The sequence below is a fragment of the Lipophrys pholis genome (assembly GCF_963383615.2).
Source record: "Lipophrys pholis genome assembly, chromosome: 1".
Classification (NCBI taxonomy): Eukaryota; Metazoa; Chordata; class Actinopteri; order Blenniiformes; family Blenniidae; genus Lipophrys; species Lipophrys pholis.
The window spans coordinates 27,977,998-28,001,848 of NC_137635.1; the positions used below are offsets into that span (position 1 = coordinate 27,977,998).

The window sequence follows — 23,851 nt, forward strand, 5'->3', positions numbered from 1 at the left end:
GGTGAGATGGTCGCTCTTTTTGCTTTGGAAACGGAAGGAAATTAAAGGGTTTGTGTGGTCAATAGTTCACTCCTATGAAAAACCATTAAAGACTCAGTAAAACAGTGCTCTGCCTGGAGCACCACACGGGGTGAGTCTTCAGGTCATCATAGGAATCATCCAGGCTGAAGGAGCAACCCGGCTCCAGGCAGAGGGTGTCCTGGCCACTGGGAGGCTGTTTTAAGATTTCCTGGACCAAATCATGCTTTGTGTCAATAACAAAGCTGTGATGTGAAAATTTATTTCAATGTATTGTCAAGTGAACAAAGTACAAAGACAAGACATTTCATGGTTTAGGATTCACTTTAATGGGTTTTGTAAATATACACTCATTCAGAATTTCTTTGCTCACAACACATGGAACATAAGAGTTGGCACAGGGACGTGTATACCACCATGATGGATCACGTTTTCTCAGGACGTGTTTGTGAACTGAGGACAGTGATTGTTGACGTTTTGACAGTGAAATTCTGATGGTCTTTTTCCTCTGCAGCCCAGACAACACGTCACTCCTTCCATTACTTCCTTCAGTAATCTGAAATGTGGACTCCTCAGACCACAGCACATCTTTTCTAGTCTGCTTCAGTCCATCTCCGATGAATTTGGTCTCCAAAGAAGTCGGGAGCATTTCTGGATGTTGTTGATGTAAGGCTTTCACTTTGCATGGAAGAGTCTTAGGTTCTATCCTCTAACCCCGCCTGGAACAGCAGAAAGTCTCCTCCTCTGAGCCTGGTTCTGCAGGTTTCTTCCTTTTAAAAGGGACTTTGTTGTATTTCCATCATCACTCATGCTTGCGGGTGTGCAGTTGTTGTGTTTTCCTCTGTAAAAGTGCCCCAGATTGACTGCTATATAAATATAGTTCAGTTGGATTGGATTAACTTCCATTGATTGAACTATTTTCCAAAGTGTTTGGTAGCATCCTTTATACAACCATGTGGGTTTTTAATGCACTGCTGTCTGGAGGGTCAAAGGTCACAGCCATTCAGTGTTGGTTTTCAGCCTTGCCCCCTACGTTCTGAGATTTCTCTGAATCCTTTATTGATACCTGGTGGTAGATGCTGAAATCCCACAATAGCTGAAATAATTGTAATTCTAGCAGAGGATGTCCAGGTGCTTAAGTCTCGTTCTTTCATATTCAGATTTATTTATCAATATTATTTATACATTATGTATTTACTATTTTTCTTGATAAGTTGTTGTGTCTTTATGTCATTTTGTTGTTATGGTTTGAATAATTTCATTTGCGTCCACGTGCCTGAACTAAACTTTCAATTCACCTCAATTCAATAGTTTACCAGCTCTTCAAGCGAGACTTTGTATTTACGTTGTTTGATAACGTGTTCATTGTAAAAAGATTTAAAACGCTCCGTTTCAGAGAATTGGCAACTTTCAGAAGACAATGATTGAACTTTGTGAAAAAAATGTTGTAGAAGTCGTATTGCTTTATGGTACACCCTGAAAACTATAAACACAAACACAACAATAACAGCATTTGATTCATAATGACAACAAAAACAATGACCTGTGTCTCTTGCTTCTCTCTAACAGATCATACAGTTTTCATATAAACATATAAAGGTTAATAATTACCGTGTTCGCCTGGATGACCAACAGAAAACACAAAAAAAGGCAGACGGGATGTAAAATTGGTCGCTGACGAACTTCCTGTGTTGTCATGACAACCAAAGGACTCTTACATAGCGTCAGTTACAGCCACTATGTCACTTTTCAAAAATGCTTTAAAATCCACCAGTGACTTAACACTGAATAAAGACAGAAACACATGAAGAAGACTATTTCCTTTATAAAGATCACATGACTTCTGGTGTGGAGAGAGAAATGGCATAATATTGTCAAATTAGAGTAACTCATTACTCAGGAAGTAGACACACACACACACACACACACACACACACACACACAGTGAGTGTGTCACATGCCGGTAGTGAACATATGCTTCTTTTACCACAGTGAGTTGATCCACTGCCTCACAGAGGAATCCATCCAATCCATCCAGCTCCTACAGTCACCATGATCCCACCAGTGTCACAGTCTTCCTCCCTCTGTCTACCTCAGACACTAAGACCTCCAGGCCTAATCTGGCCTAAGCACAGAGGAATCAGGATTGCATCCACTGGGAACATTGTCCTAATCCCCTTCTGCCCTCTCCTTTGTAAACACTCCTCTCTCCGTCAGGGCCACTCATGCTGCTTTCCTCCCCTCGCTGTCTCTGCGTGGTTCACCATCACGACGAGCTTCAGGACAGGCATGGGGACAACTTAGAGGAAGGAGACGAAGACTTGTGGATTCCTCCGGTTCCCAAACGGCCCGGGTTTCACGTGGCAGGTGGGGCCTCGTAGTCGGAGCATGCCATGTGTTAGAGCGGTGAAGCAGTGGGAGATAAGGCCCACATCTGCTGTGCGTGGGATCAGACGCACCCGGGCCCTGATGTGGCAGCGGATAAGGGGGCTTGCCCGGTCCTGCCGGAGCGGGGCCGGATACCAGGTGGCTTACCATGGCCCTAACGCAGAGGAGCAGGAGACGGCGTGTCTTGAGGTACGAACAGCCGCTGCCTCAACACCAAAACATGACTCCAATTCATCACAACCCAAACCTGTGGCTCAGCTTCAGGGTTCATCGTCGCTGTGTGGGCGGCATGGTGGTGCAGTGGAAAGCGCTCTCACAGCAACAAAGTCATGGGTTGAAATCCTGGCCGGGCCTTTCTGTGTGGAGTTCACATGTTGTCTGGGTTTCCTACGGGTACTCCGCTTTCCTCCTGCAGTTCAAACATGTGAGATTAGTTGGTCACTCTTAATTGCCCCCAGGTGTGTGTGTGTGTGTGTCTGTGTGTGTGTGTGTGTGTGTGTGTGTGTGTGTGTGTGTGTGTGTGTGTGTGTGTGTGTGTGTGTGTGTGTGTGTGTGTGTGTGTGTGTGTGTGTGTGTGTGTGTGTGTCCTGTGACGGACTGCTCACCTGTCCAGGTGGAATCCGCATTCACAGAGTGTTATCTGGTATCGGGTCCAGAACCTTGCGACCCTGAACAGGACGTCAGTGATATAGAAGAAGAGTGAATTGCTGTGTTCACCTTCATTACACACACTTTCAAGTGTTTTGATAATAAAGGGTTGAATAGATCTAAAAAGCCTTTTTTTTCCCTTCCTCATGTAAACATGTAAAATATTTTAAATGAATCCTAACTTGTCTATTTGATGAGTCTGGGGGAGTTCTGGGTTTCATGCCCCTCATCTGATCAGCCGACATACTGGAGGAAGTTTCCTTTAAAGCAAAGCAAAGCAAAGCTGGAGTCACTCCAGGGGTAACAGTGGAGGGCAGATAACTCACAGGTCACAGTCAGCCAGGTAACATGAGCATCATTTAGCCTGAACAGCCTGTTGCTGGTAATGAGCAGAACATTAAATATGGAGTAGATTATGCTTCTGTGTGTGTGTGCGTGTGTGTGTGTGTGCGTGTGTGCGTGCGTGTGTGCGCGCGCGCGCGTGCGTGTGTGTGTGTGTGTGTGTGTGTGTGTGTGTGTGTGTGTGTGTGTGTGTGTGTGTGTGTGTGTGTGTGTGTGTGTGTGTGTGTGTGTGTGTGTGTGTGTGTGTGTGTCTCCTATGATGGACTGCTCACCTTGTCCAGGTGAACCTGCCTTCTCACTGTTAGCGGGAAGTCTAAACTAGGAAAGTGGTCCAAAACATGGGTGGATGATGACGTAGTTTACCGGCAGTGAAGACAGAGAGTATATCCAGAGTGGTCAAGTATAATCTGCCATCACAGATTATTTTAAAAGATTATGTAATCCCCGAGCGGTCCAATAGTTCTGATCCTGTTTACGTCTTCACAGCTCTTTCTGGACCCGGTCCAGCTCCTGCTGCTTCTCGGTCGTCTGTTCAATCCTCACACTAAACCAAACACTCTGAGTTTTTCCTCCAATGAGATGGTGACGGGACTGTGTGGCGCACAGTGATTGGTTCTGACAGATTAAATGAGCAAAGCTGACAGCAACATTCACGTGTTATTTTTCTTAATTTGCAGCTCTTTTTCTGATCTCTAAGATCTCTCTGATCTCTCTGATCTCTCTGATCTCTTTGATCTCTCTGATTGCTGTGTCGTTGTTGCCACAGTCAGATTTCTCCCACTGAAGCAACTGGTGCCAAACTATTTCAGGAAGCACTCCAGGAATGAAGGAAGCTTAAGAAGATTTAAAAAAGAAGATAGTGTGCCCTGAAATAGTGTGATAGAGGTCATTAGAAACCTAAACACCCACAGAGATAGACCTGAAGCAGGTTCATCCCGTCACATTGTCACTGTCGACTCGTCCACATCCAGAACCAGGCGAGGACACACCTCAGGTCACAGAGAGACACACAGGGTCTCCAACACCAGAGCAATGACAGCCGAACAACTTCAGCTGTGTCCTGCTGTGTGAGGGCAGAGAAGAACACAAACACAATGAAAACACAAACATTAAAGTCAACAATTTCCCAAACCTGAACAGGATGAAGACTCATAAGTGCTGTTTCTCCTCAAGCTTCTTGGTGAGACAAAGTGTGAAATGTCCAAAGCAACTTAGTGGCTCTACTTCTGTATTTGAACGTCGTTTCATCAAAACATTAAAAATGGCTTGACGCTGTTTGTTTGTGCACATCTGATGAAAACTCTAGTATGAGAAGGACTATCTTCATCCTGCTGCTTCATCACGTCACCAGAAATACTAAAGCCAGGATGTCCTCCTGTTCAACACATGGACACTTTTTATCAGGGATCTTAGCTGAAGTTACGTCAGTTAACAGAGGAAGACACTCTATTATCTGGATGTTAGAGGAGGAAGATACTCTATTATCTGGAGGTTAGAGGAGGAAGATGCTCTATAATCGGAATGTTAGAGGAGGAGGATGCTCTATAATCTGGATGTTAGAGGAGGAGGATACTCTATTTTCTGGCGGTTAGAGGAGGAAGATGCTCTATAATCTGGATGTTAGTAGGAGGAAGATACTCTATTATCTGGAGGTTAGAGGAGGGAGATGCTCTATAATCTGGATGTTAGTAGGAGGAAGATATGCTAAAATCAAGATGTCAGAGGAAGATGCTTTATGATTGGATGTTTGAGGAGGAAGATGCTCTTTAATGTCAAATGGTAGTAGGAGGAAGATGCTTTAAAATCTGGATGTTAGAGGAGGTTCATGCTCTATAATCTGGATTTTAGTAAAGAGTGAAAACTTTGATGTAGTATGACATGGACTATCTTGATCCTGCTGCTTTATCACGTCACCAGAAATACTAAAGCCAGGATGTCCTCCTGTTAAACACATGGGCACTTTTTATCAGCCTCAGTTAGCAGAGGAAGACATTCTATAATCTGGATATTAGAGGAGGAAGATACTCTATTATCTGGAGGTTAGAGGAGGAAGATGCTCTATAATCCAAATTTTAGAGGACGTGGATGCTCTATAATCTGGATGTTAGAGGAGCAAGATACTCTATTATCTGGAGGTTAGAGGAGGAAGATGCTCTATAATCTGGATGTTAGTAGGAGGAAGATATGCTAAAATCAAGATGTCAGAGGAAGGTGCTTTATGATTGGATGTTTGAGGAGGAAGATGCTCTATAATGTCAAATGTTAGTAGGAGGAAGATGCTTTAAAATCTGGATGTTAGAGGAGGTTCATGCACTATAATCTGGATTTTAGTAGGGGGGAGATGCTTTATAGTCTAGATGATAGTGGGGAAGATGCTCTATAATCTCGATGTTAGTGGAGAAAGATCCTCTGTGCTCTGGATGATTGTGGAGGAAGTTGCTCTATAATCTGGATGTGAGAGGGAGATGCCCTATAATCGGATGTCAGTAGGAGGAAGATGCTCTATAATGTCAATGTCAAAATGTTTTTTCAGAATATAACCCCCAAAAAATAAAGGTTATATTCTGCACCTGGAATTAATCACTCGAATCACTGCATTCACACCCTCTGTCTATAACCTTTCAGTTTCTATTCCCCTTATGATTTAACGTAAACTTTGTTTTATTCAAATTTAATGACTTTTTTTTTTCTAATGAGATTTTTGTTTGTGCTGCTTTGGTTTTTAAGATATAAGAAGTTGATGATGAGGCGACGTGACATCGATTTTTAAGTTTGGTTTTGGGTGAAGATCAGTTAGTTGAATTTGGACAGTGTGGTTGGCTGCATGAACTTAGATCGAACCTTTAAAATAGTGTTTAATATCTTAAAAACTAAACGATTTGGACTATTTCCACTGAAGTCCAGCATCTCGTAGGTGTTTTAGACACGACATCTGAGGAAGCTGAGGAAGCTGATGAAGCTGATGAAGCTGAGGAAGCTGAGGAAGCTGATGAAGCTGATGAAGCTGATGAAGCTGAGGAAGCTGACGAGCGACCAAAGTTCACAGTTTTAAAACAGTTTTGAAAGTTATTGTGTTAAATCTATAAAATTGCACATCCTGGTGAATCACTTTCACTTTTTTTTCCTCTGTTTTGAGAATCACATAACCTGAGCAGTCTGGTTTAGATGTTAATGCAGACGTTAATTATATTCATGTGTTTCGATAATCACGTGATTACATGTAGAATGCTGCTGCAGCAACCAATACAGAAGGGTAATTAAATATTACCAGGCTCTCAATAGTATTTCAATCCGGGGGGGCGTGGCAGAAAATGAAGAGGAGTCACTGGGCTGATGAGTGTACAGTATGTGCTGCTGTCAGTGTTGCTGTAGCTCCAGTTTGCCTTCAGGTGGCGCTGTTGTCTTCTCTATAGCTGCAGGTTGGGGCTCGTTTTAATGCAGCTGTTTCTCAAAAACATGAAGGAAGCGCTGAGAGGATGAGAGGAGGAGAGGATGAGAGGAGGAGAGGATGAGAGGAGGAGAGGAGGAGAGGAGGAGAGGAGGAGAGGATGAGAGGAGGAGAGGAGGAGAGGAGGAGAGGATGAGAGGAGGAGAGTATGAGAGGATGAGAGGATGAGAGGAGGAGAGGGTGAGAGGAGGAGAGGAGGAGAGGATGAGAGGATGAGAGGATGAGAGGATGAGAGGATGAGATGAGGAGAGGAGGAGAGGATGAGAGGATGAGAGGACACACAGCCTGAGCCTGAACTGAGAGTGGAAATAGAAAAACACTTCATCTAATCACCTCACGGATATTTTTACTGTCAAAGAAGCTTTTAGTTTCAATCTTTCATAAGGTAGTCAAACCGTTAAAGATACCACACACACACACACACACACACACACACACACACACACACACACACACACACACACACACACACACACACACACACACACACACACACACACACATGGCATTAAACGGAAAATATGACAAAATTATATTTAAAGTGTAAATAAACATCCTTGTGTCTTATTCATGTCAAACAGTATGTGGAGATGTACACATGGTTTCCAGCATCAAAACTTCACTGAATGAAAAATGTATATATATAAAAAAAATGTTTGCACACTATTGAGCACCACTGTCTTATTTTATAATAATTTTCACTGGGAAAAATAACCCTGCACATGTCATCTTAATATGTTTGAAACACATTTTTGTTTTTCTTTCTTTTTTCATTTTGCTATTGATATTAGCACTGCTGGAAGAAGGTCAATTTGTTCTGAAGTTAATAAATAAATAAATAAATAAATAAATAAATAAATAGATAGATAAATAAATAAATAAATAAATAAATAAATAAATAAATAAATAAATAAATAAATAAATAAATAAATAAACAGCAGCAGGAACTTCTGATTTATTTATTTTTTCATGCAGCAGTTAGTTTGGAAGTATCAGAAGAAATGTTGAGGTTAATTTGAGATTTGTAATTTTTACAGTTTCATGTATTTAAATCTCATTTAGCCAATTTACAAAGTTTAGCATTTTTCGTAGTTTAACGTAGTTTTAACCATTTTGGCAGTTTTACACTTTCAGAGGTTTTTCCATAAATTCTCTGCACATAATGAAAATGATACTTAATCATAATCTGCTGCTGTTCAAACTTTCAACACTGAAGATATTTTTCTTTTTTTTTTAATCTGCATCTTAGTGTGAATTTATTACCAAAAAATATGTATTTAAATAAATTGTCTGTAATTTGACTTTATGTTTTAAATGGCAGGTTTCATTCATTTCATTTCAGTTTCCCTGAACAGTTGCTGGTGACTCTTTGTGTTGATGATCTTCGTTTAAAGTGAAAACTAACACATTACTTGTCCAGATCTTCAGTTTCAGATTGTTTAAAATCAGGTTAACGTGTAAATGTACTTGAAAACGTGGACAATGTCAGTGATCCTGTTATTAAGGTCAGCATACCATACAAAGGTTCATCTTACTAAGTTGTAATTTAAAATATTTGAGGCCTGTGTACAATGCTGCACCTTTATTTGTTGCCGGTATATGAGTGAAAAACACATCCAACAATGAAAACATGATGAACGGACACACCGAATCATGGACTCTGGTTGGACGAGGGTCACCAGGACCCACCCTGGATCTAGTCCCGGTGTTCAGCCTACACGTCCCGTCAGGCAGCCTGAACCAGCAACAGAGAAGGGCTGCGTGGACGCACCGCCCGCAAAGTCCATCATGGGGCGGCAGTGCGTTGCTCACACGGTGTGGAGAGCCACGGTGCCATCTCCCCTTGGCCACATGTCAAAGTGTCCTTGAGCAAGACGCTGAACCTCAAACTACTCCCAGTGGATGGACTGAGGGGATTGTATGACAGCTGCCTCAAATTGGTGTGTGAATGTGTGTGAATGTGTGTGAATGGCCGAATGTGTTCAGCAGTGTAAAGTGCTTTGGGGACTGCTATTGACCAGGTAGCGTCGTGGGTCCCGGAACAGAAACTTGGTCTTGGTACACAGAGCGCCTCTCGCTGGAGGGAAGCTTCCAGAGCTGCAGTGACGTTTCAGAGGAATACATACAGTTGGGTTCCCCTCCACGCAGTGTTGGCTCGGGAACTGAACTCCTCCATAAAGGGGTGGTCTCTGTGGCAGTCATGCTTGCCCCCCTGGGGTCCACACACGGCTGCACTGTCCTCCGCCTGTGACACTTTATGTCTGGGTGGCTCCACCTTTATAAGCAGAGAGGTAAAGGCCCTGACGTGAGTCAGGACTTCTGCCTCCACCTCTCTGCCAGTCTCTTCCCTACTCAGGCATTGCAAAGGGTGAGAGGCGACGGATGGGGTAGGGAGACTCACAAGCCCCTGGCTGGCGGCCACACAGGTGGAGTTTGTCCCCGTGAAAGAGAGCACCATCTCCCTACGGCTTCAGGTGGCAGGAAGCAGAACTCTGACTGTTGTTCAGTTGCACCAAACAGCAGCTCAGAGTAATTGACCTTCTTGGAGCAAGTGGGGGAGGTCCTGTTTAGAGCGCTGCCAATGAAGTCCAAAGTCTTACAAAGATCACGTTGGAGACGACTGGGGATGATTGGGAGGAACAGCCGGCATGATCTGAATCTGAGACGTACAGTTGTTAGAATATCTGTGCAAATTATGGATTGTCCCAGAAGAGGTGGAGGAGGGAATGAAGTCGTATGTATGTATGTATGTATGTATGTATGTATGGATGGATGGATGGATGGATGGATGGATGGATGGATGGATGGATGGATGGATGGATGGATGGATGGATGATTCCTGTAGCATGAAACCTGCATGAACGTCACCTCTCCAGAGCTCTGCAAACTTTTTGTCCAAAATACATTTCATAAGAAATATAATAGTTTAAGTTGCCTTTAGTGTAGTGAGCTGTTTGTGGCCCTTCAGACATGTTTGCAGAGGCTTAGCCTGTCAACTATCAAGACAGGAAACTGCTTGGGGCCCCAGGCCACCAGGGGCCTCCGGGGGCCTCCAGGGGTCACCAGGAGCCTTCGGGGACTACCAGGGCTCACCAGGGGCCACCAGGGGCCACCAGGGGCCTCCATGGGCCTCCATGGGCCGATGAACTTTACTCTACAGTAACGATGCTTGATTATATTTGCAAGGAAAAGCTGGATCTCGATGGAAACCTCAGCCTTGGCCTTCGTCTGCTATTTACTTGTTCAGTCACTGTGGCTTCAGGAGAGAGAAGCTTCTCAGCTTTAAAACTTTTCAGAACTTTTCTCAGGTCAGGAACGTCTCAGGAGAACCTTTCAGGACCGTCACTGATTTCAACAGAGCGCAGTGTGAAGGTTAATATTGTTGAGGAGCGCTGATTCCCAATGCAGGTGTCGTCCCTGAAAAAGGCTTTTCTATACTGTAGTTTGTATGTTTGTATTGTTTCTATTTAAAGGAGTTAAAAAAGTTTTATTGTTCAATGTTTGTATATTGTATAATATTTTACTGACGTATAAAGTCTTTAAATAGAGCTCAGTTTTCACTTCTGTCTATTGATATGAGGACGTCACTGCAGCTGCAAACCAATTCGCTATTTAGATATATATTCTATACAATGTTTACATTTTTATTGTGAAGATTTGTTTTTCCATTTTATTGTTTTACATATTTGTATTTTCACATTCTACCTCTGTGAACCATTTAAACACTGTTTTTTTTATAAGAGCACAATTTTCAATTTAACCTGAAAAACATCCAAAGGGCTGTACGTAAACAGACATAAAAGCTTAAAAACATGATGTGCGAATGATCAAAGCAATATAAACAAACAACAACTATATAATACAATTGAAAACAAAACAAAATAAAACAGGAGCAGCCGGGTTAAAAACCAAGGAGATGGGTCTTTTGGTCAATAGTGTGTGTTTGAAGTGAAGGAGCGTTTTCTTTTAATTTCAGTTTCTAATCTTCCTTGTTGGTTTAAGATTTATTTATAAATATATTTGAAGCCCCTTGGTTGTTTTAGCTGGGGAAACTCCACTATATGTTTGTATGTGTCTGGATGTGATGCTTCGAGGGCTGGAGGAACATGGTTTGATTTCAGAGTCCAATGTGAGATGATGAGAGAGGGTTTCCGGTGGGGCGGGGGGGGGGGGGGGGGGGGGGGGGGTATTCAGACCCTCTCCTACCTCCTCTCTGCTGCTCCACTACGAGCTGGAGGGAAGACGCATGCGTAGTGACTTTGAGCAGCCGGTCGCAGAAAAAAAGAGCCTTATGTGCCATCGGATGTAATCAAGGCAAAGAATTCCCTCTTCTGGCTTTGCATACATGGTGAAATTGTGAGTATGAGCGGTGGATGTGTGTGTTGGTGTGATGGAGGCATGTCAGCCTCCAGCTGCAGCGGCTCCCTGCAGCTTTCTGCGGTGCCGTGGAGCTGCACGGCTCTTCATGGTGGCACTTTCCATTGATTTGATGTGCGACTTGCTTCGTACACTGTGTTTTTCCCTCTCTTCTCTTTCAGGAGCCATTAAATCCAGCTCGGATCTCTCATCCGCGCCGCGGTGAGACCAGGCAGAGGAAGAGTGCGTTTCTTTCTCTCTCTTTCTGCAGAATATGTTTGGTTATCGTGATTTATCCTTTGAATGGATGCGACCACCCCCACCCCCCCTCCCCACCCCCTGCTTCATGCTCCGTGACCGTTGAGTCAGCTCCCGTAGCGCCCCGATGCGTAAAAACGACGCACGAACCACGGAGCTGCTCGTCGAGCTCCGGATCGGAACCACGTCTCTTTTTTTTCTTCTTTTTCTCTCGATGGTGCACACACAGGAGGGATGTGATGGAGTGATGCTGCGGGTGGAGATTTGCAGGCTGCGCCTTCATACACCTCCCTGCATCCCTCTCATCCATCCATCCATCCATCCGTCCATCCGTTCATCCATCCATCCTCCAGCGGGTCTCCAGACATTTCTGCACAGCGGGTCTGTGGAGTCCGGGAGCAGCCACAGCCTGCTTACATAAATGATCTGACAGGATTTGGCAGCGTCTGACCTGGCCATGACACATTTGGTACAATCAGAGAGAAGCTCCATGCAGGCCTTCGCATCCGCAGGAGGAGGGTCTGATGGATGATCTGCTGCCCCTCTGTAGGGGGAGCTTCCACTAAATTATATGGATCAAAACACTTTCAGGCGATATTCTTTTTCACTTGCACAGCAGACTCCCCTCGTCTCACAGCTGTAATCTGCCATTTAAAGTAAAGAAAGGTTGAAGAGTTGATCCAGTAAAATCTGTCTCCTCTCACTAGATCTCTTTTTCACTTCAGCTGACAAATGTTGAGTTTCCAAAGTCTCCTCATGGTAAGATAACCAGGATTAAATCTAAATAGTTTCGCTCATTCACTTTCACTGCTTTACCTGGAGCCTTGAGACGAGCCCAGAAAATACTGAAGAGTTATGACGGAAGATGTGAAACAGATAAAACAGCTGAGAATAGCTGAGACTGATTTAAAAAAATAAAATAAAAATAAAAAATTTTTATTCTAATAAAAATGACTAAAACCAACTGAAACATTTAAAATGTAAAAACCAAGCAAAACCTGTTCTAAGCTGCAGTTTTATTATTTCATAAATGCCACATAATATACCGTTTTTATGTTTTGGTGTATAAACTTGCTCTTCCCTTCACTCTGAACACGTTCTGAGGTTCAGAGGAATTGTTTTGTATTTGGACCAAAATGGTCAAAACGTCTCTTGGACACAAAGCGGACAGAGTTCTGTCCTGGAGGTTCGTAATATTTGCAGCTGTTTGTTGAGTTTCGTCTTTGAGGCTAAAAAACCCAACAAATGTCTCATCGTGTGTGTGTGGATGAACGCATGAAGCGTTGAGGTGACAGCAGAGGGAGGCTGGTGCCCCGTGTGAACGTGGGGGGGGGGGGGGGCACCAGCATTCCTTGACTGTGTCCTGGGCGTGCCGGCACACACTGCAGGCCGGGCGCAGAGATGACAGCATGAATGTGTGACTGTGGCCGTGAACACGGAGGATCGGCTCCGGTCGCCGCCGCTCGACGGGTTAAAGACTCTCACATGACTGAACGCAGAGTGTGACGGTTTCTCCTGACCTGAGCCTCCCTCCTCTGTCTGCAGCCCATGGGATCAGAGCGGATGGAGATGCGAAAGAGGCAGATGTCGGTGCAGCAGGAGTCGGCAGCGGGGGGAACTGCCCCGGCCCAGCAGGACCAGCCGGGCCAGGCCAACCCGCGGGGCTCCAACGCCTGCTGCTTCTGCTGGTGCTGCTGCTGTAGCTGCTCCTGGTAGGTCCCGTCGCTCCAAGCAGAGAAAGACCTCGTCCTTGGAGGTTTTTTCACCCTTTCACACACTCACACGGACGACCCTGCTCGTCAGAGGATCAGCCAGAACCAGACGTTCAGAACAACTCTGAGATCCAATAGTGAGAGCAGGAAGTTAAAGGTGTTTTATTTGAAATCATGGCTGTTGAAACGCCAAGACAGACGTCATGTGGACAAACATCCGCCTCTGACAGGAAGATCTTCAGTGAACTTCCCTGCATGTGCAGGTGCAGTGAAATAGTGACCAGTCCAGCACATGTGGAGTCGCGTGCAGTTTGAATTCCACTGACTTGATTTTCTTCCATCCCTCAGTTTTTAAAGTGAAACTTTTCTCGTTGCTCCCTTCATGTTACAAGATGACAGTAAAGCCATTGTAATATTTTCTAAATGTAACTGATGCGTTAATGTCCTGCTCAATGAGAAAACATGTTCATACAGATAAAATACCTAAAATATAACAATTTAACAAATTAAGTGAACAAAAAAAAACCTAACACACACAAATGTCACATTAATATCTTCGTATCACCACTTCCAGTCAATACAATGAGGTATTTCTTTACATTCATGTCTCATTAAAACGTTATTTGTAAAGTAATGTGAATGAATCCAATATAACAGTATTCTCCGTCCAGCTGCTCAGCGCTTGTCGGGGAACAGTGAGGGAACCACAGACCTCTGCAGTGTGTGTTCATGTCGGCTGTGTGTCATTCAGTCCATCCCTCAGACTCTGCAGGGGGTCTGGAGCCGAGTAGACCTCGGACATGCCAGATTAAATCTCACATCAAACCTGGAATGAAGCTCAGACTTGTGGGACTCAAACATCAGCGAGAGCAAAAGTTCTCTGGTTTCAGGAATCTGATAGGAAGCATTTTACACATCATACAAGACCCGAGCTTTTTAATGTTTATGAATAAAAACCACACACACACACACACACACACACACACACACACACACACACACACACACACACACACACACACACACACACACACACACACACACAGACGCACGCACGCACGCACGCACGCACGCACGCACGCACGCACCAGTTAACCTCACTTGCATGTCTTTGGACTGTGGGAGGAAACAGGGATAACATGCAAACTCCACACAGAGAGGCCCCAGGCAGGATTTGAACCCATGACCTTCTCACTGCCCACTGCCCCACTGCCCATTGCCCACTGCCCCATTGCCCCATTGCCCATTGCCCATTGCCCATTGCCCACTGCCCACTGCCCCATTGCCCACTGCCCACTGCCCATTGCCCATTGCCCATTGCCCATTGCCCACTGCCCACTGCCCACTGCTCCACTGCCCATTGCCCATTGCCCACTGCCCATTGCCCAAGGCCCATTTCCCATTGCCCATTGCCCACTGCCCATTGCCTATTTCCCATTGCCCCACTGTTCACTGCCCCCTACCCACTACCCAATGCCCACTGCCCCATTGCCCCACTACCCACTACCCCACTCTGTGACCCTTCACCACAGGACAGTGCAGCTCTTCAAGTTACCAGAGTTGATTAGTTCTTCATGTGTTTGTGTTTGTGAGAGATGAAGAGGAGCTGCAGCTTGTTAGGAAGAGTTAGTTTCAGTTTCAGAGCTGCTGCTTTGTACAGTAACAACCAACACGGTAGAAAGTTGGATCAATTCTGGTTTAGGGGTTGTTGAGTTGAGCTACGACCAGCAGGAGTAGAAATGAAGAGAAATAACAGGATGTACAGGTAGAAACTCACTGCTGCAGCTAAAGGTGCATCGACTGAATACTGACTGAGTACTGACTGAGTACTGACTGAACACAGACTGAGTACTGACTGAGTACTGACTGCGTACTGACTGAACACTGACTGAGTACTGACTGAATACTGACTGAACGCTGACTGGGTACTGACTGAGTACTGACTGAGTACTGACTGCGTACTGACTGAACACTGACTGACTACTGACTGAGTACAGACTGAACACTGACTGAACACTGACTGAGTACTGACTGAACACTGGCTGAATACTGACTGAGTACTGACTGAGTACTGACTGACGACTGACTGAACACTGGCTGAGTACTGGCTGAGTACTGACTGAGTACTGACTGAACACTGGCTGAGTACTGACTGACTACTGACTGAGTACTGACTGAGTACTGACTGAGTACTGACTGAGTACTGACTGGGAAGCTGTAATCTCTTGATATTTATAGTCCTTTAATAATTTACATGACTTTGTAAAGATGTGTTGGTGAAGCAGCTTTAATTGGTGTGAGGAGACTGATTTCATCTGCTGTGCAGCCTCACACACACACACACACACACACACACACACACACACACACACACACACACACACACACACACACACACACACACACACACACACACACACACACACACACACACACCCCTCCCAGCTAATCACCCCCGTGTGATCTTTTGACAGGCCCACAATGATTTTTACATAGCGTTAGTTAGTTAGTTAGTTAGTTAGTTAGTTAGTTAGTTAGTTAGTTAGTTAGTTAGTTCGTTAGTTAGTTTATTGGGTTTATCTAACACTATCTAACACAAAAAATTAGTATATATATATATATATATATATATATATATATATATATATATATATATATATATATATATATATATATATGTGTGTGTATATAAATTTAGCTTCCATATTATGATGAGAAATTGTCTTTGCTCTGCGATAATGTTCCTAGTTTAATATAAAAGGTGATATAAATGAAATATTGCAGTGTGTTCCTACTGTGTGTCTCCTCTTCAGGAATGAAGATCGGGATGAGAGGAACCGAAAGGCCTCCTATGACGTCAGGGAAGGGACCGCAGACTGTGAAGACTGGTCAGTTCTCTTCTCGCCATGTGTTTCTGTGAGTGGATGAATGTTTCTCACTGTCCCGTCCTCGCCTGTCCCGCAGTCCTAAACCCACTCTGGAGGAGGTGCGAGTTTGGGGCCAGTCGTTCGATAAGCTGATGTGCTGCCCGGCGGGGAGGAACTCTTTCCGACAGTTTCTCCGCACCGAGTTCAGCGAGGAGAACATGCTCTTCTGGCTGGCCTGCGAGGAGTTCTGCAAAGAGACCAATAAGAGCGCCATAGAGGAGAAAGCCCGGGTCATCTACGAGGACTACATCTCCATCCTCTCACCGAAGGAGGTCTGGCAGCTTTGTTCTGTCATCAACTTTAAATCCTCTCATATCTCATTAATGTCTCTCCTGAGCCACAGCATGTCTGAATGTTACACCGAAAAATGGAAACAGCAGACTAACTCCAGAAGATCTGTGTTGAGGTGCAATGTTTTGATTTATTGTCTGTAGGTGAGACCAGCGTTCACAGCCACCCAAGGATTTGAAACTTAGTACTGACACCTCGCGATGGGAAGTGATATGATTTTGACGATTCTCATTCCAAACATTTACTTCTGGTTAACGATTTGGTTCTTTATCGATTCTCTTATTGATTCTCAGTGGAAATGAAAGCCGCAGTATTAAGAGCAGAGGACACACTAACGCTGCTGCTGCTGCCGGGATGAGATTCACTCCAGAATGGATCCAAAGTTCTAGAGTTATCACTGATGTGCGTAAATGTTTCTGATGCTTGGTCGCCATGTTTCCTGCTGCACTGGTGAATGACGCCGTCGTAAGCAATGCCACGAGAGTGGTGACATCATTCGCGCCCACTGGAATCAAAAAATTTGTCTTTTTCAAAATTGGCAAACGATTCCAAGATATTGAAAGACTGGCTCTCAACAAGAGCCGGTTTTTGATTCCCATCCCCACTGATAACTGAGAATGTCCCTGTGTGCAGATGATATTTTGGTATGATGGTTGTTCCTGAGGGTCACTGTAACCAGTGAACCACCAGTGACCCACCAGTGACCCACCACACTCTGTGGACTACAAACGTTTCATCCATCGAGTATGGAGTGAATGAACCATGCAATGTAAAGCGCTTTGAATATCCTTGAAAAAAGTGCTATATAAAAGCCATGCACTATTATTATTATCATCCTTTACATATATTTACACAGAGTGGAAGGCTTTCTATGTATTGGTGTCCACATCTTAGCTGGCCTCACTTGGACTGAAACCATGTCCCATCAGGAGAACAGGTCCAGTCGAGCTTCCTCTCAGGAAGCTGAAACAAGCTTCCACACGCCTGCTATCCAGAACTCTGGAAATACGGTATCTGTCACTGACAGTATGCGTCAGGAAGATTCAGAAGTAGATCTGAATGAAATGCTAATGTGTTCCCTTTAAAACAATCTCGAGGAAAGCCCTGAGAAATGTCCTGATGAGGAGCTATGAACTCCTCCTCTCCCACTGATGAACTGGACTCCCATTATAACAATACTCTTCACACTCTGCTGGACGCCTCATTTAAACCCAGATGTGTACCTTTCACCCAGTTGGCCGCCTGGTTCTGGTACCACCTCGATAGCCTCGTTTCCACAGTGCCCCTTGGTGCCGGTACGGGTCAGGGCGGAACCGGTTGTTGTGCGTTCCCACTGACTCAGAACCGTTACCAACCATTACCATTGGTAACCATTTGTCGCTACCCTTCGCTACCCCTCCGCTTGGGGTACCCGGCGCAATGTGTCGGATATGAGGGGGAGGAGCTTCAACACTGCTGTATTCTCATTGGTCCGTGACAACCGCTATTCTCCCAGCAAGCCTGCCATTTCGAATCAGTTCTTTGGCAGCGATCAGATAACTTTTTTGAAAATGTCCACAGAGCCGTGGTCCACTCAGGAGGTGCAGACGCTCCTCTCCATAATCAGCGAGGAGAACATAAAGAAAGAACACGACGTTAGCATAGTCCTCCATGTTTGTTCCTCCATGTTTGTTCCTCCATTTCTCCCGCGTTGACCGCAGCGTAATGGTGTCACATCCTGCGTGATTACGCCACCGTTCATAACCCCGCCTACATTTCAAATCGTACCCTGTGTTATGGAAACGCGGCACTGACATGGGTCTGGTCACGGATAGCTGATCCCACCCGGCCGGCACCGGCACCAAGGGGCACTGTGGAAACAAGGCTTTTGTCTAATCAGGGCCAAACTTGAACGACTGAACAGGAAACCTGCTCTCACGATTCATAAACAGATGTTATACAACCATCATCTGCTTTACAAGGACCGTCTATCTGTCCCACCCAACCACTTACAAGTTTCCACCTCCCCTCTGTTGCTGATATTAGTTCTCCTCCAGAAATCCAAACCTGTCATCTTGACCCACGACCAGCAGCTCCACTTCAATCCTGCGTCTCCTCCCTCTCACCTCTGATAACCACCATCATCTGTTCCTCCGTCATTTCTGGTTTTGTTCCTCCATCCATCAAATAAATCTGCTGCTATAACTCCAGTTGTAAAGAAACTCGGCTCAGATCCCAACAACTTCAATAACCTCCGTCCTGTTTCTAATCTGACCTTCCTCTCAAAGATTCTGGAAAATCCTGGAGCTTCTCAAATCTGCTGTCACTTTTCCAAAAGAATCAACAGTTTCAGTCTGGTTTTCACCTTTATCACAATACAGAACTCTCTCCTCCTCCTCCTCCTCTTTCTCCTCCTTCTCCTGCAGTTCTAACACCGTCTCTTCCGCCTCCTCCTCAATCTCCTCCTCCTCCCCATCTCCTCCTCCTATTTCTCCTCCTCCTCCTCTTTCTCCTTCTTCTGCAGTTTTAACACCATCTCTTCCGCCTCCTCCACCTCCTCCTCCACCCCCCCATCTCCTCCTCATCCTTCTCCTCTTCCTCTTCCTTCTCCTCCTGCTCCTGCTCCTCCTCCATCTCCTTCTCCTCCTCTTCCTCCTTCTCCTCCTCCTCCATCTCCTCCTCCTCTTCCTCCTTCTCCTCCTCCTCCATCTCCTCCTGCTCCTCCTCCTGCCCTCCATCACCTTGCTTCTCCGTATCTCACTGTCCCTCTAGTCTGTACAACCACCATGGCCTTCAGCTGCTCGGCCCCCCTCCCCCTCTGGAACTCGCTCCCACCCAACATCACAAACATTTAGAACTCCTGCTGATTGATGTTTGTCTGCTACAAATCTATGAATGTTTTTTTTAATGTTGTCACTAGGTTGTTGTTTTTTTTCATGTTTTATAACTGTATTTCAACATGGTCATTGTGTACGGTCACCTTGGTGGTCTATGAAACACACTGATGAAAAAATTCTTCTTCTTCTTCTTCTTCTCCTTCTCCTCCTCCTCCTCCTCATCATTATTATTATTATTATTGCAGGTTCACTTGGTTACTGTAACTCCCATCATACTAAAACATCATCTGCATACAGGGACATTCTCAGTAAATTGTCTTTCACTTTTACAGGTTCTGAATCATTACGTTTTGGACTTTGGCTCATAGAGGATTACTGTAGTGTCTCGTCTGTCCTCAGTTATTTCCCCACAGTTGAGCTGTTAGCTGTTTAATCCGCTGCAGGACGTGTGTGGGGCGCGGTGGTGGTTAGTTCTCACTGGTTCTGGACTTCTTCTGGATTATGTTCTTGAGTAGGACAGGGTTTTCTTTTTTTGTTCCTTGTGAGACTTTCAAAATCTGAGACGTATTTCCCTTTGAATAAAAGCACCTGTTAATACGTGTATTGGAATAGTCTTGTTGAACTGATGAGACGGGAAACTGGACGAGCTATGGCTAACCAGTTAGCTGACTGAAGTCAGGATGTCTGTGACCTACAGCGTATAAACATCCTACAGACGGCGTCGTCTTGTTTCCACTTATGTTAGCAATATCAGATTCTGCATGTTTATAAAATGTAAATGCACGTTTGATTTGTCCAGAACTCAGGGAAGTGTCAGGTTTATGTGTTGCACCACATCCCAGCTTGGAGCTGTGATCGAACAATAATAGTTTATTGTTTTTACATTAATAATGGAAAACTTTAAAGACATTCCGTGATGCTGCTGGTGTATCTTGATAGGTTTTTATCAAGTTAGCGGAAGTTTCAAATCAAAAGAGCTATTTTGACAACATTCAATCAAATAACAATAAAGAGCCACCAAACATATTTAACCTCCAGAATAAAAATAATAGGATATTTAAGTCTTTGTATTGGTGGACTTTTCCTGTATTTACTAAAACTATGGTTGATGTTGCATTTATATGATTTAAGAATTATAATGGAAAGTCACATTGCTCCAGACGTTCACCCGGATGGATCACAGGCTGTTTTATATTTTATGTGTTTGGTGTCCCAGAGACTTTTCACAGTAAACAGCTGAATCTCACAAGGAGGAATTTCCTGGACACATTGACATGTAAACCACCTGGAGTTATTGAATGAAATATCATCGAAAAGTCACATCTCTTTGTCCCTCAGAGAGGTTTTGTCCTCAAGCTGTGGATCTCACATCCCACCTCTGGGTTTTCCTAACGCCTTGCCCTGTCGTCCTCAGGTGAGCCTCGACTCCCGTGTGCGTGAATCGATCAACCGGAACATGCAGGAACCCACCTTGCACACGTTCGAGGACGCCCAGCTGCAGATCTACACACTAATGCAAAGAGACTCGTACCCCCGCTTCATGAACTCCTCCGCCTACAAAAACCTGCTCAACACTCTGTCCGAGCAGTCCTCTGAATCTTAGGGAGCCGACGTCCTCAAACCTTTCAACTCTCTTTAACTCCCTCCTCCCTCCCCAGTTCGTGCCCCTTTTTCAAACCTTTTATTTGTATGTTCAGTGTAGGATTACGTGACACCGGGCCCCCGGCCGGGCCCCTCCCAGGGATCTCAGCGCTGTTGTGATCTGCATTGACCGAAGACACTCAGGTCTCCAAACCTCCCGAGGGCTCAACATCACAAGTACTGCTACAGATCTACAGAGCAAAACACTCCAAAGGAATATGAATCATTTGAGTTTGCTTTTCTTTTCTCCTTCTTTTCATCGAAATAATCTATTTTATTTGTGTTCAGAGTTTTTTATGGTCTGTTGTTTTTTGTATGATTGTTTGGGGGGGAAATGGTTCCTACTTTAGACTATATATTTATGAGTTTGTACATAGTGAAAATGGAATTGTTGGTATTTTATGTGGAAACGCCTGGTTCTATTTACTGCGTATGAAAATCAAAGCTCAAGTCAAAGGCTACATGTTAGCTCTACTTGCAGGCAGCTTTGTGGGGTACTGTACCAGTTCACCCTGTTCAGTTACCTAACCTCACACTTTCTTACCTGTGACAGCCACTTGGCAACTCCAGTTCACCGAGGGTTCGAGCATGATGGCAAAAACATCAGAACTGAAGACCCAATGACTGCAGATTGTATTTCGATTTATTGAAATCTCATTTTATGGAGAAATCCGACTGTTTGAACAATTTTAAGTGTAGAAATATTATACAATAATGGGAATTCTGCATTGAAAGAAAGGTTCAAATACAAATAGGCAAAGTTAAAACATTGGCTACAATAATCAGAAAATCCTCAAGAAATAGAGGTCGTCTTTAAGATGTCTATATTTAGCCAGGGCTGTAATACAGCATTTAACCACTTGATGGTGTTGTGAGTCAGTGACGTCAACTTTGTTTGGAACCTTCATGAGAAACAGACATTTTTACCACTTTTTACAAATAATAATCAGCTGGAAACACAGAACATGTTTGAGTTAAAAAAATAAATAATAATAAAGAAATAACACGGGGAACATTCATTCTCTCGTACAGTTTTTAAATATTTATTAAAACATTCCTTTTTTTTTAGCATTTATTAAATCAGAGCTACAGTTAAAACGGCAGTTTTAGGTTTTAACCACTTCAAACATTTTAGTCATGGTAGCTATTCCACCAATTTTAGTCGATTTAGTTGTTTTTAGGAATATAAATTCTTAGTAGATTCAACATTAATACACCACTGCCACCCAGTGCACAAACGTTGGGTTTTACTTACTTTGTACTAAACCACTTTGGAAAATACAATTATTTTATTCATATTTTAGGAAGAACAGTTGAAGCAAATGTCTCGTCGCTTTCAGAAAATTAAATTGAGATGGTGAATAAATATTTCCATTTGATTTGTAACTGTCTTTCAACAGGACTTCTATCTTCTCAAAAAGGGCTAACAAAAGGGGGCAAAATCACTTAAAAGGGCTCAAATTGCAAAAAATGCTGGAGTTGGCTAAAAATGCTAAATCTTCAGCCAACTCTGTAAAAACACAGCGTGGCTAAAATAGCTGGAAATGGACAAAACTGAAAATTACTGAAATAGTCAAGAAAGCCAGAACTGTAGTTGTGACACTGACTTTATCTTCATTTGAAAGCTTAAACATGTTTTTCAGTGTAAAATTAAACGCGCGATGCTCAGCGCGGTGGTGTTTCACGCTGAACCTCTAAACTGCGGGGAGTTCATGCTGGCAGAAACACCGAAGGTGCGCGCGTTTGATCCACAGCGGCCGAAACTGGAGTTGCCAAGTGTGGAAGACTTTTAATGTACCAATAGTTTTTGTTGATTTACTTTGTTGCCTCGCAAACGTGTCACTCAAAGACAAGATCCTCGCAGGAGGAAGTGCCTTGACATTCAGTTTTATGACATCTTTCTCATGAGCGACAGTCGTTTTGGGACTGTTGCTGCTCCTGGAGCAGGAAGCCAGCGTACGACTAAAGGTCCCTCTCACGAGCCAAATCTCCCGCCGGTGTTGTGTCTGGTCCGACGGACGCCGACAGCTCGTCTTCATCAGGCCGGACGGGGCTGCTTGGGCAGCCTGTGCACTTTCACGGTGGCACTTCTACTTGTCTTAGAGTTTAAACTTACTATGTGCAATTTGAGCTGACGGGCACAGCGCGCAGATCGACCTCAAAACACAATGGTTTGGAGCGATGCCTGTACGTGTTGTTTCTTTTCTGTTTACTATATGAGATGTGTTATTTTGCGGTGAGTTTACTGAAGAATACATAAAAAAAACAATGTGAATGTTTACAGTATATGGGTTAGTTTTGTTTTTTCTCTGCTATTCTCCAAGAAAACGATAACTTGTGGGCATTTCGATTAAGAGGAAATAAAGCACAATAATTTTACTGACTCCGTCATCATTTCATTGCTGAAGCCAGTCGAAGCTGAGCAGTGGCCTCCACCCAGACTCAGTCGAGTTCCAAACAACAGCAAGGCCACTTCATCAGCGGAACATCGTAGAAACAAAACTAAGTTAAGTGAACGAGTCAAATGCTTTAAAATACTCAGCATGGCCATTGTTTCACTTCACTGTCTCAACCTGTCAATACAACCAAAGTAGGGACTCGCTGACTGTCAGCATGCGGCTTAAAGACGTCACAACATCCAGCCTGTCAATCAACACAGATAGTCAGAGGGTGAAGATTCATGTGTTCACTGTCCAGCATGATAACAATAGCCTGAACAGTGGTGGGTTAAATTCACACACACACACACACACACACACACACACACACACACACACACACACACACACACACACACACACACACACACACACACACACACACACACACACACACACACACACACACACAGGTTGTGGAAGAAACAAACTTATTTAACAGCACATAACTGAACCAATACAAAGATGTATACACTATATATATATATATATACAGTGAAGAAAATAAGTATTTGAACACCCTGCTATTTTGCAAGTTCTCCCACTTAGAAATCATGGAGGGGTCTGA

At 44.1% G+C, this 23,851-nt stretch overlaps 1 protein-coding gene across 1 annotated transcript; it reads left to right on the forward strand.

Moving 5' to 3' along the window:
* Positions 1–2,406: 2,406 nt before the first annotated feature.
* Positions 2,407–23,223, forward strand: rgs20 (regulator of G protein signaling 20; the record flags this gene model as incomplete). The annotated part of the gene is made up of 5 exons (XM_080468322.1): positions 2,407–2,595; positions 13,004–13,170; positions 15,984–16,058; positions 16,135–16,369; positions 20,619–23,223. The coding sequence occupies 5 exons, from the start codon at positions 2,407–2,409 to the stop codon at positions 20,805–20,807; spliced, it is 855 nt and encodes a 284-aa protein (XP_080324448.1). The 3' UTR covers positions 20,808–23,223.
* Between the last annotated feature and the right edge of the window lie 628 nt (positions 23,224–23,851).